The sequence below is a fragment of the Barbatula barbatula genome (genome assembly GCF_947034865.1).
Source record: "Barbatula barbatula genome assembly, chromosome: 20".
Classification (NCBI taxonomy): domain Eukaryota; kingdom Metazoa; phylum Chordata; class Actinopteri; order Cypriniformes; family Nemacheilidae; genus Barbatula; species Barbatula barbatula.
In genome coordinates this window covers 14071394-14085333 of record NC_136783.1, presented here as the reverse complement: position 1 = coordinate 14085333, position 13940 = coordinate 14071394, and the positions used below count along the sequence as shown (strand labels likewise).

The 13940-nt window shown below is 38.0% G+C and overlaps 2 protein-coding genes across 2 annotated transcripts; both read right to left on the bottom strand.

The window, feature by feature from the left end:
- Positions 1-1115: 1115 nt before the first annotated feature.
- timm17a (translocase of inner mitochondrial membrane 17 homolog A (yeast)) lies at positions 1116-7438 on the bottom strand. Its single transcript, XM_079483554.1, has 8 exons — positions 7387-7438; positions 6830-7004; positions 6110-6209; positions 5931-5994; positions 5351-5479; positions 5159-5269; positions 3466-5071; positions 1116-1428 (listed from the first exon to the last, which is right to left on the bottom strand). The coding sequence occupies exons 2-7, from the start codon at positions 6853-6855 to the stop codon at positions 5001-5003; spliced, it is 501 nt and encodes a 166-aa protein (XP_079339680.1). The 5' UTR covers positions 6856-7004; positions 7387-7438; the 3' UTR covers positions 1116-1428; positions 3466-5000.
- Positions 7439-8770: 1332 nt separating this feature from the next.
- On the bottom strand, positions 8771-13589 carry lmod1b (leiomodin 1b (smooth muscle)). Its single transcript, XM_079483737.1, has 3 exons — positions 13139-13589; positions 10608-12359; positions 8771-9885 (listed from the first exon to the last, which is right to left on the bottom strand). Exons 1-3 carry the CDS (start codon positions 13403-13405, stop codon positions 9859-9861), a joined length of 2046 nt encoding a protein of 681 aa, XP_079339863.1. The 5' UTR covers positions 13406-13589; the 3' UTR covers positions 8771-9858.
- Between the last annotated feature and the right edge of the window lie 351 nt (positions 13590-13940).

The following is a 13940-nucleotide window of genomic DNA, read 5'->3' as shown; positions in this document are numbered from 1 at the left end:
AGTCTCACAGCATGATTATATTTCATTCATGAGTGCGCAACATCTGTGAATATGTCATTCGTCCCGACTTGAGTTAAGGACAGACGTCACTGTGGGGTAAGATGCATTGCTGAGTCAGTACAGATGTGAACGATTCACTATTAGCAGCATTTCTGAGCTTCCTGCGAAACAATTTACTTACAAATTATGATTTTTTAAAACAGTTTTGAACAATTTGGCACGACTGTGCTTTCTGATCATAGCAAGGCACCAGAATTCACTGTGGGTTTTACAAGTTGTAGCATGCATCTGGTGGTAAAGCCTCCTGGAGCTGCATACGCTAGCAGACAAAAAGCAAAGGGCCTCCAGGTTTCTGACGGAAAAAAACATGTTTACAGCAGCATCTAATTAGGACTCTCTTTGATAGCCTGTTACTTCTGTGTGGTGCTCATCTCACATACTAAACAGTGTCCAACTCAGTTTGAAAGCCTATAGGCTTCATCTAGGTTGCACAGACAGACACTTATAGGATCCTTTCTTATTTTCAGACTGTTCTGCTTGGATGCTAGCATTGGCATCTAGTCCCTGTATACCTAATTTCTCGAATTCACAAACATCACAAATCAAGCAACATAAGTGTAGGAGTCTTTCAACAGAGATCTTGAGTGCCTGGTCAATGCTCTTGTAAACAATCGAGAACTCTTCGTTCCCACAGTGTCTTGAATTATAAATCTCGATGCTTTCTTGGACCTGTGTAGATAAACAAGTCTTGTTGGCCATCTTAAATTATAAATTAGTTGTTTGCACCAGAATTTGACCTTCGTCCGAGTACTGTCTACAAAGCAAGTTGCAAGCAAGCGGGACGAAGCGATAAAGGCTAAAGGCCCAGAGCCTTTTATAGCAGACATGCCGTCACTGAATGAGAAAGTTTGGAGTTCAAATAAAAGTCAAGCCAAACCACTTGAACTTTGACTGCTGAGTCACAGGGTCATGGATAATGATTGGTTTGGAAACTTTGCAGATCATTGGAAAATAAAACTAACTATTAAAATAGTCTGAAAGGGCATTGTAAGAACAAGCAGCAAAAGAACATCGGTCATCGTACAAGCAATGAGAATAAATGATACTGAGGCAGTGAGAATCAACAAATCTACAAACAATATTTTCACTCAACATCATTCGTATGCATTTTACATTTGTGTTGATCTAGTTCTGTACAATTTTCACGATTCAACACTGCAAAAAAAAATTCTTACTAAACAATTTGTTCTGTGTTCCAGTACGAATATCTGAAACTTTTGAAGTCCAGATTAAACATTTACTTGATGTGGAATGTGACCCTAGAAATTAATCTTGTTTTAAGAAAGAACATTAGGCCCAATGTCACAAACAAGCTCAATTTAAACCAGGACTATAAGTAGATAAACGAGGATATTTAAGTTACATACACTACTATGGAGGGATATTTCAATCACAATATAAACTAAAAGTCTAAAACTGAAATGAGGCGCCTTATAGAGTTTAAATCAAATTGCGATTATGAATACATATATAAAAGCGTGCATACACACATATACATTGCTCACATATACATGTATAGTATTGGATGTTCAAGCAAACACATATGAAAAACATGTGCGCACTAATGTGAAATCCATACCAATACATATTATGTTAGTAATGCATGCATATAAACTCGATGCGTGCAATAAACATCTATAAAACATTCGCACATACATATAAACTCTGCACACACACAAGTCTATAAAACTCTTGCACATACATATACACTCGATGCGCGCAAAACACTGAGAGCTATAATAGCATTGACGTTCATTAGTCCTACTTGCTTGTGCAAGTTGCAATGAAGATGATATAGCCGATTTCTTTAATAGCGTTTTACACTGCCTAACACGTATACAGCAGGATCCCAGGGAGACACAATAGAGATTTAGAACAATTGCCAGAACAATTGACAGTCTTTTGTCCGTGCTTCGTTGTCAAAATGTCGAAACCAGAGAACTCGTTGTTGTTCTCGAGACGTTGTACCACGCTGCGCCAAGCTTGATGGTGGGAGAGCTGCTGGACAACTAGTCCCACCATCGACATCTAGAATAGGCCATAGAGGCCGTCCACGTTATGACATCTCGTATGAGTAAATGTGCCAGTTAAACAGAATTGTCCCCCAATCCCTGGGATCCTGCTGTATACGTGCTAGGCAGTGTAAAACGCTATTAAATAAATCGGCTATATCATCTTCATTGCAACTTGCACAAGCAAGTAAAGGACTAATGGACGTCAATGCTATTATCGCTCTCAGTGTTAGATGTTTTGCGCGCATCGAGTGTATATTGAAGGATTTTTATTGTGATTTTTATTATGGTTTAAACGTGCTTTTACATTTAATATTCTTTATGATTTCATTGCACTGTAACTTTAATAACTGCATTAACTCATCTACTGCACTGTAACTGTAATAACTGCATCTATTAACTTTATGAGAAAATGCTTTGTCTTTGAGATTAAAACGCCTTATCAATTTGGTATTTTAATTAGTTGTCAGTTATAATCATCACAATTAAAATAAATAAACATTTGAAATATATCAGTCTGCGTGTAATGAATTAATATAATTTACAAGTTTCACTTTTTTAATGGAAATAGTGAAATGCATCAACTTTTTGATGGTATTCTAATGATATGACCAGCACCTATGGTTTCCGTAAGACTGCCATCTAGTGGTAGTTCTCATTTTCAGCACGGTTGCGCATGGATCTGCAGTTGCGTGTGTGTGGATTGTCCAATGCAAAACCGCGTAAAGAAAGTCTCAAAATCCAAATGAACCGAACAGGATGTATGAACGCGCGTCACAGGATCCACAAATGCACAACTTCTCATTGGTATGCGCAAAATCAATATACATGAACACAAAATAAAACATTGCGATCACAAATCTGCCTCTATTTGTACAAATCGCTTCGTGTTTATTCAAATCTAAATTTCACAGAATCAAATCATAAGGCATTTGTTTGTGAATCGTAAAATACAAATGAAACGTGTATCACGTTCACGGATGACTGTGCGTGCATTTGTTAATTATTTTGAGTCGAAATTCATCCCATATAAACCCTATACGGCCCCTCATATCTTCGCTCCAGTCACTCACTCGCGTAACACTGGGAGCTGCTGTCCATAAGGTGCCTCTGCGCGTCAGCCATTTCAAGCCCATCCTCCAGTATTTGGGCCACGCCTTCTAATTTGCATACACTCCTCAATCCTCAAATGCCCAATCCTAAATCCCCAAAACCTCAAACGTAAATGGCTAAATTATTAAATGCCCAATCCTACATACAAAATACCCAATCCTATATAACAAATTCATTTTCAACTTGGAGTTTTAGTTTCAAATTTAGACTTTTAGTTTTGGTTTAAAACTTTCAGTTTTAGACTTTTAGTTTATATTGTGACTGAAAAATCCCTTCATACACTACTGGTGTACGTCTCGAGACAAAACAATGGAAATATATTTACTGTCAAACCTTCATTTTAGACTGGGATTAGAAAATGTGTACACACGGAGCTGTATCCAGTGTGGACAAAATAAAAAACATTGGGTTCATTGGGTTCTAATGCATTTTGTCGTGTTGTGTCGGTCACGTCCAGTGTATACACCGTGTTAAGCCTTGTCTATGATACCACAGGCTTATGCCTAACACTAAAAAAAATTCTTAAAACAAAAATAAACGTGTTAAGACAATTTTCTTTCTCAAGTAAATATATCTTGATTAAATAACTCTTAGATATTTGTACTACAAAACTGGAAAGGCTGCTTAAGATTTTTTTTCAATAAAGTCTGTGTCATACAAGGAATTCTGCACCTTTTCACCTGTAAATGAAATTTTAAGTATTAAGTTTTCAAACAAATATTAAGTAATTTACACAACATTTAAATCTGGCACTGACGTTTTGTATCGGTTTACGATTACTGTATGTCAATACAGTACCCCCCTCTAGTGGACTATGTTGGTTACATTATATTGCATTAATTCGATTGCATAATAGACCTATACATTTAATTGTTTGACTTACTGTTTGAAATGTAATGTAGTTTTACATTATATATAATGATCATATTCTTTGCCAAATGTTAACAATTTAGCAAAACAGACCAGCACAGTGGTAAAAACTATTTTATGTATGTTTCTCAGCTTCGCCTGGCTCATACAGCCACCAGATGAAAAGCTATTCTGTCCATTCACTTTCTTTCCGATGCATTCTTAGCTGATAACATATCTAATATTTACTGTTGAGAACTTTTTCAAATACAATACAACTTAACATCCTTGAAATCGAGTTGTACTTTTACAAAATAAATAGCTACTACAAAAGAAAAACTTTGATGGATTATACTCTGCATGTGGAGATTTGGCAAGGAGCAATGAATTAAAAATTCAGCTATGCATAGAACATAGTGTTAAAGCCTATGAGAACGTTTACATTAAGGCAAACAAGCAGTGCAGAGGCAAGTAAAAGACTCTCATTCAATACAGACACACAAAGGAATCAGTGCATTCACACACACAAATACACTTTATACAGCTAATTGGTAAGGATGTCAACTTGAACATAACTGCAAGGTTGTTTAAGTTATTGAACATTACCACCTGTGCCGGCATCACCATAATGTCAACAGTCAATGGCGCAAAACCTATCAAACAAAAACTGGGAATATGTTGGTCAAAAATATGGGTCTGAGTGACTTCCTTTGACTTAAATAGGGTGACCCAGGGGCCAATGACTAGGCTGAGAATAACACAAGGCATAATGCAGACAAACACCAAAACAGCAACGACAGTGTTTGCACTTCATATTTCTCTCATCACAGTCATTCGTGGTTGGTGTCATGGTAGCTTTCGGCAATGCTGTTTGGAGGAATGAGAGTCACACAAGTCCTCGCTTTTAACTTCAGTGTCTCAGATGAGTTCATGGAATAAGACAAGGCCTTAGGTTTCAAAGGCTTCTCATTGGTACTGTCTATAGTCCCCAAATGAAGAAGTAGGCATTGGAGCAGGTTCTTCTGCAAACTGTGGACCTGTAGAAAAAAGATGATGTTAGTTTAGCCATTTCAATTTACATATTAAAATATGCACCGTAATTGCTTCTTACTTGACACACTTACCAGTTGGGAATTGTGATGAGGCAAACCTTGTGAGCAGAATTCCTGCACCTTCTATTAATGCAAGCAGTATACCTCCCATTGCTGCCGAGCCAACCATAGCCACAGGCCCATCTGTAACACCACAGAGATGATTAATACCCTAAACACCACATAAACACAAATCAGACTATCCATCTTTGGGGTTTGACTTACTTCTTGCTGCTAAGATGGCTCCTGTCATCGCTCCACTTGTGATTGAGTTCCAGGGGTCCTCTTTACCCCTAACCTTCACCAGCCCACAGTCGATCATGGAGAAAAGTCCACCCCACACAGCAAAGCTCCCTAGCCATGCAGAAAAACGTCAAATGTTTGTAAATGTATTGCAAATGCATATTTGCACGTTAATGGACAAAATGGGGTGATATCTATTTAAAGATATTTAAGATATTGTCACTGTCGAACTGAAAGCTTATCTATAAAAGTGCCACTAAACATGAAATGAAGAAAAACTATTTTGTAATTAAACATTGTTGTCAAGGTTGGCAAGCATTTTAATTTTATTGGGGTACACATTTGCAAAGCCCACAGACATGCATTAAGGGTTACAAGTAATTTATTAATGAACAAAATAAACTAATACAAAAATTGATCTGAGGTTTCACTCCGAGAGCAACTATGTCAATGCAACTGTGTATAGCAAACAGCTAATGTAATGTCTTTATTTATGTGTAATGCCAACACCTAACTACCTTTACATAATTTGGGCAGGTATGTTACAAAACTTGAACTTTACCTCCAAGTTGTGGCGCCCTGGTCCTTATAGCAGTCAAACTACCTCTCAGTCTGTGATTCATGCCCTGAAGAGATTAAAAACAATAGCATCGTATATGAGCACCAGAAGCAATACAGAAAGTTCAGTATTGTAAAACTGCCAGCATAAACGTTTATTCAGCGGCAAAGATAATCACTTACAGCAGGAGAGTTTCTAAAGCCTTTAACTGCCTGAAAGACCCCTCCACCGATGACCCCCATAGTGAAAGCACCACCACAGTCGTCCACTATCCTCCAGGGGCTGAGAAACAGTACAGGTCATGATGATAAGGACAATCAAAACAAAACTCTGAGTAATGATAATGTTGAGCTGTTGTAAGCAAAAGTACTGTGTCTGTACAATGATGGTATTATATTGTCATACTATGGGACTCAAAGATTATTATTTTATTATATTATTACTATATTAGCATTTTATGTATTAATTAAATGAAGCATTGTAATGTGGCGAGATTAGAAAAAAAACTCTTAAACGATATAATCAAATAAAAAAAGAGATAACGAGTTATGTAACAGACGAAGGTACAGACGTAATCACAGGATTACAAACGTGTACATTTGTAATACATTTATGCGTACACCTTAAAATGCCTGAATATAAAAGATTAATAATAAACTCAAAGTAACAACAAAATTTACTGATAACATGTGCCGACAGAGCAAGGTCATGTGCCTGACTGACAGCATGAAGCCTGTAACTGAAGGACATGAAGCTATGTAGCAAGCAAACGTCGCGCCAATTTAACAATATTTCCAACGTCAAACAGTCTGGCAAAAAATCTCAGATTATAAATATGAAGATTTATTCGACTCGTTCTGGTGAATACAAAAAGCAGTTATTAACTGAAACTGTCGGCTTACCACGGCTCTCTCGCGTACTCCTCCATTTTGTTCTTTTCCTGTTCCTTCCTGCCGTGTGACGTAATCAGACACGTGCAGTTGCGGATTACGTCAGTTTTCTTCGCGTGCTCTTTTGGCTTTTTTTCTCCTTGTCGCAGTATAAAAGTCCCTCTAGTGCCGGTATTTGGTTGTTGCACTGAATGGGAAATAGACAGGTCTAACAACCTACTTTGTGATGTTCAGAATAAGTTCAGAGTTCTCAAATTTGATCAAAAGCTTGGAGTGAGATCATATGCGGTTAGGGGAGGAGCCCTAATTGAGCCCCCCATCCCCCAATTTTACCCATCGTTCATAATTAACCAGCACAAATGTCACGTAGCATTATTAATGTAACTAGAAAGACTATTAATACAGTGTATCATTTTAAATAAAATGAAAAAATACATTTTCATTCCTTCCCATATCCTTTAACATTTCCCATAGTTTTCAGATAATGTTTTGACTGCATCAATTTGTATACGATGCTATATATTAAATGTTCTAGCCTAAAATGTTAGACGAGCTTTCTTCCAATTTACCTTCTCCGTCACTACGTGTGTTCGCGCGATATTGTTGGTTACCTAGTAACGAACGTACGGTGGCCGAGAATGTTCCGTCAACTTCCGTGTGTTCGCGCATCTGTGTTGCCTAGTAACGAACGCAATCTGGCCGTGCTGCCGGCAGGAAACTTAACGTTGTGTGCCTGCGCCTCGTGTACAACGTTATATATAACGCTTGCAGGGCAACTTGGTTGGCATTGCCTTTTCGGCGTGAGAAATACACGGTGTGGCGTGTGAGCGTGTGAACTGGTTGAATTGCGTGTGTCTCACGGCCAATGCGTGAGACTTGAGAACCCTGGGAATAAGATACCATTGAAAACTTTTATTTTCTATCGAGATTTCTATACAGGTTTTCAATTCTACCTCATCCAGAGATTGTCTTTTTCTTAAAAGCTCAGAGTGAATATTTACTGTATGTAAATCTCCAAGAATGCATAAAACACAATAATCTCTCTCTTTCCATTAGGCCTATGTCTCCTACAATCATTACTCGTATAGTCGGACAGGCTGTTGGCTAGGCTCCTATTATTAGGAAGGGGAAAGGAATGAGATGCAGACTGAGGCTGTATTGAGAAATTACCAAATATAGACATTTCATGAGTACTGAGGGTTAGTTGAGGGCAATCAAAATGTAAACTAGCTTGCCGTGGTTACAATCAACAGACTGAGTCCCATTCTAAAGGGATAAACAACATACCTTTGAGAAACCGACATGGGTGCGACAGTACATGGTGCTTTTGTCTTGTACCATCTAAGCATCTGCCCCTTCACAGGAGACCTAACATCTACAATTAAATAGTTTTTTGACTATAACTGCTAAACATAACATCAATGATGGTGTTACAGTGCACTGTATGCATCAATACATTGTATCCATTGATGTGTGAAATATGAAGATCCCTCACAATGTCATTTGCTTTGTTTGGTTTTTTTCTAACCACCCTACATAGTGTAGCATGTATTGTTCTTTGTTCTAGTGCTGGAATGAGCTAATGAGCAGAGAATTGCATTAGCTAATGCATTATATAACTGACTAGCCATGCCCAATGAACACTTGCACTGGATAGGCCTTTATTAGGATTTGTTTGTCATCTAGATTTTATCATGTGAATATATATTCAGTCATCAATCGTTCTATTTATTGTTTTGAACTTGCATGCACTCTGGATCAGCATGTTTTTTCAAACACCTATAAAACTGCAATGGGAATTTTATTTTTAAAATACTAACAAGAGAAATAAATAATAAATACAATGCCTGTTGGAATTCCAATGGGTTGAGTGATTATGTGATCTTATGAAGTTTGTCTTGAAATAAGCCTAAAGGTTTCTGATGTAGTTCAAAAAGAAAATCTGTTTTTGTTGGTATATAACTTTATCAGACAATTTATTAGAACACACAAAAGGAATTATTTCATAATTTTTAACCTTTCCAGCTGAAACCTGATGTAAGATGAGTGTAACTCACACATTTCGTGCTTGATACTTATTTAGGGTAGAACGTTGTGTTAAAATCTTCCACAGCTGTACTCTTCAGAAGAATGAGATCATTTGTGTACATACATTTTGTAAGCATTAAAAACATTGAATTGTCTTGAAGCATGTGAGGTACAATAAACAAATGTGCAGAGATTCACCAGTAAAAGCTCTGATAAATTACAAAAAGATTATGCTTGACAGTGATTAACATTTATCTGCTAGACATGGCTTCAAAGGAAACTCAAAATAAATATATGGTAAAAATGTTTATGCAGTTACATCCACATAGATGAGTGTCCATCCATGCATCATATTTCCCTTTCTCCTAAGTGCTTTATTTAAAATATTTCACTCAGGCACCCCGTTTAAAATTAAATTTGTATACTTTGTATTTTCTTAGATGTTTCATATGTTTTGGGATTCTTGTTTTATGCAATGATTAGTGAGAAACGCACTAAAATGCAGGTAATTTTTTCTTTCATTCTTCAATACAGACAGCTCCAATTCTATGGCAGAAACAAACCACACAAGCATCTTTCATCATCCCCACATATGCTGTGCTGTACCACACACATGCACGCACGCACGCACGCACGCACGCACGCACGCACGCACGCACGCACGCACACACACACACACACACACACACACTATCTATCTATCATTGATTCATTTAGTGCAAACGACAAGCAAGGCAACAACTCTGCAGTTCCCTAGACCATTTGAGCCTCTGAGCACCCGTGACTACACCATGCTTTATTCTTTTCTATAGTCCAGTGTATTTTATACAGAGACTCCTGGGCAGAAGCTATGCATCCAATGGAAATTTTAATTTTACGAGTCCTCGCCTGCCTTTCATACCATAGGGCAGAATACGACTTTGTAGGGAAGATTCTGAGCGTTGATCTTCTCAAGGTCTGTGAGATGTCTGTTCTTTCATTCCTGACTTTTTTACTCATTTTCATCTGACCACTTATTGCAAAAGCTTTGGTACCGTAACCTGTAAAAACATAAAAAGTTAAACATGCTCAGCAAGTGCAGTTGATATCTTGGCTTTTAATTTAAATGTATTAATTAAGATGTTTTACTGTTTTAGCTGTATGTTTTAAAACGTTGTAGTTATGTTGTATGATTGTACTTTAGGTATAAACTGAAGCTCAGCTTTAAGGAGGCTTAAAATCTTCAACAAAATATAACACAAGAGGATCAACAAATATTAATATTATATAAAACTGTTGATAATGTTTACTTCATTTTTTAAGAGATTTTTGTTTTCAATGCATTTTTTGTATATTTGTAATAAAATCCATATATGTTGTAGTGTGCTTTTTTGCCAAATAATTTTGGACAATAAATACAGTGAAGTGTTTTACCTATATAATACAATACACCTCATATTTTGATGGTCTAATCAGAACTGAGTGAGCGTTTAAAGGAGCAATGTGGAGATTTTAGCAGCATCTAGTGGTGAGGTTGGGTATTGCAAACACTGGTCACTCCCCCTCCCTTTCGAAAGCACATAATTATATTATATATTATATTTAATTTCTGTTAATAGATCCTCCAAAAAAGGAAACGCCGTGCCTTTAAGGCAAATATAATTGTACAAATACCCCATTGGAGATCACTTTTGGCCACTACTGTATAAACAAATACACATTACATTAGTATGACATAATTTATACAGGACACTTGTTTTGATCAACGTTGATAATTTTTTACCTTTTTGAGCTCTTTGATATTGCTGCCCCTAATGGAAGCTAGAAGTTGGTCCCTTGAGTTTTGAGTTCCACCTCTTCCACCTGTCTTATCCTCAAGCTTCCTCTTTGAAACCGGTGTTAGGGAGTTCTTCAAAAAGTCTCCATCCAGCATTGGAGGCGGAGGAGGGGGAGGGCCTCCCGGTGGTGGAGGAGGAGGAGGTGGTCCACCACCAGGTACACTGCCTCCTTTTTTATGCCTCAGCTTAGGTGATGGAACAGGTGATGGTATGGGAGATGGTAGAGGAGATGCTTTTGGAGACGCTTTGGGGGAACCTTTACCAAAGCCAGTTTTTGGAACCTCTAATGAGCCCTTCTTATCTCCTGCTCCTTGTGCTTTGGCTTGTTTTTGTTCCTGAAGCCTTTTTTGCCTCTGACGGTCCATATTGCGACTGAGAATATTAGTCATTGTCATACGAGGACCAGCCAACTCAAAGTGATATCCCAGTTTTAGAAGAGTTGTGTTCTCTTTCAAGATTTTGGTCATCTCCATCTCTGACTTTCCTCCAATGATGTGTCTTTGGTTGTGGAAGCGTAGTTCAGTGAGAGTGGGGTTGTGCTGGAGGGCGTAGGTCAGCGCCATGATGCCTTTGCTTGTTAGTAGATTGGAGTCCAGATTGATGCTAGTGATGCATTTGTTATTGCGTAAGGTGTCTGCGATAGCATAAGCCACGTGGTCATCGGCGCGGCAGTTGGCCAAAGAAAACACTTTGATGTGGGTGTTGTTTTTCAAGGCCTCCGCAAACTGAATAAGCGTTTTGGTTTTTATGACCTCGGAATTGTTTACATTGAGTTCGGTCATCCCCGGGTCATCACGGCGAACTCTCTCCAAATCTTCATCAAACATACTTGCTGACTCATCTTCCTCCACTTCTTCTTTAGCCTTGCTTTTTAAAATCGTTTGTGATGTGCAGTTTTCACTAATCTCTTTGGTGGATTCATGAACTTCGTTTGGAATTTGATTCTGTTCCTGAACATTTCCTCTTCCCTTATCTCTTGAGTTTTCATCATGTGTTAGCAATGTATTCATGTTTTCTCTGCCTATTTCAGGCTCTTTAGTCTCAGCAGGTCTCTTATCTTCCAACACATGGGCCACTTTCTCTTTTCCATTGGACTTTATTTCTTGCTTGTCATCTTTTTCCTTCGTCTCCTCTTCCATCTCAACCTGACTTTGCTGTTCTTCTAACTTGGAAGTAGGTCCTTTTGTTTTCACCTCCTCTCTTTTGTTCATCTCTTCCCGTTTCTCATTTTCCTTAATTTTTTTATCCTGTAACCTAGAGATCATCTCCTTTGTTCGGCTGTCTGTAGATTCCCTTTTCCGGATGTCTTCTTTTCTGTTTTTCTCTTTACTGTCCTCCTTTTTCTCTTGCAGCTTGGATATTAATTCTTTAGTTTTGCTACTGCTACTTTCTCTCATCTCTCTCCTGTCCTTAAGTTTCGTGCCATTGTTTTGTTCTTTTTCCTTGATGTCTCCTTTTCTCTCACTTTTCTCGTCCTTCTTAGAAAGAGAGACAAATTTATCATCTTTGGTCTCCTCTGCCACTCTGCTGTTCCTGTCCTCCATTTTAACGCCACGTTTAGGATAGGATGAAGGGCTGGTGCTGGATTGTCGTTGAAGTTCTCCATCTCTGCTATCAGACCTAGAGATATTATTTTCCTGGCTGAGGCCCATTTTACGGAGATACTCTTGTTTACGGCTTTCCCTTTTTGGCTCTCCCTGTGGATGAAACACATATAATAGAGAACTCAATAACCTGAGCTCTTTTGGCTTGCCATTTACAAGGGTTACATATAAAACTAATACTGGATATTCCTTTGGGAATGTAGGGTGGGAATAAATAACAGCAACATAATGTTGAACTCACATACATCACTAGACAGAGACGGCTGCACACAAAGTGTACGCAGTGCATGCGCACTGAATGTTTACATTGTGCATTCAACAGTCGGTTGTTACACAGTGAACATGTAAACTTACACAGTGGCTAAGTGTTTAATTTGTGAGCCAAACTGTTTTGCAGTGGAAAGCTCAAGGCTTGGCAGTCTTGTCCTTAAAAGGCAGTGAGTAAAGGAGTTACCAGCCAAGCAACTTAAGTCTTTAACATAAGTTGAATTTCTGTGCTCAAATCTCTAATGCAAAAACACAAAAGTCCACAAAGCGTTTGTCTTTAAATAATGAAAGCCAATTTGTTGAACTGAAGTAGAAAATCCAACCACCCTCTCACTGGTTAAGTACTTTGTAAAAGTAGGAGTAAAACAGATTTTTAAAAGGCTTCAGAAGACGAAAAACATACAACATTTGCATATTCACAAACACTGACAAAAACATTAAAGTAGCTATATTATTAATGATAAATACATTTATAGAATAAATTATTATCAATTATTTTTAATTTATTATTTATTCTTCACGTGAATATATTGACATCAATCGGCATGTTAAGACAAAGGAGTCAGATATTTATATATTTTAAACGTATTGAAGTGTTTGTATACCTCTGTGGATAGGGTCCTCTGAAAGCTGTCTCTAACATCATCAGACCTGCTACCCAACTGTGAATCCTTAACTGGCACTGTTTCTTTTACATCCGTTTGGTCCACGATTATTAATTCACTCGGGTCTGGATCCGGAACGACCGAAACTTCTTTCTGCAGCTCCTCCATCTCTTCAGGCGACAGGTTTGACAGTAAATTGTCGAGGTCCGGGTCCTCGCTCACCTGTCGCCCGGTTTTAGTGAGCCCCCTCACCTTCCTCCTGGACATAGTTGCGTTGAATGAAGGATTTTCACAAATTCGCCGAACGTGTTGTAGATATCCAATTTTAATGTGGCCTTTATTTTTTTAATAAATCCATCAATAAACAGCGAGGAGGAGAAAGAGACCAGTTGAAGACCCGCTTGGATGTAAAGAGGAAACAAGGCAAGTGACGAGAAGGACGCGATGGACTATCAGCGCAAGTTTGTGGTGCTTGGACATTCCTTGAAATCCATCGCGAGCGCATGACCATATTTAGATGGGGGTACATAGTCCTTTAAAGGCAATTGGGAAGGCATGGTTTACTAAAACTCAAAAGCATCCAAGAAACAAACTGTTACTTCCTATTTGTCACCAAGGAAATCAGGCTTCTTGTAGCACAGACCATTTTTCTTACGTGAAAAAGAATGTGGTTAGTAATAACAGGCGGCTGTATATGACTCCTTTATGGTTCAATGGTTCTCAATTAACCTGAAATAAAAGGTACCTAATATTGATATCATTAATACATTATTAACAAGTATTGCTGTTTACTATGGATGCA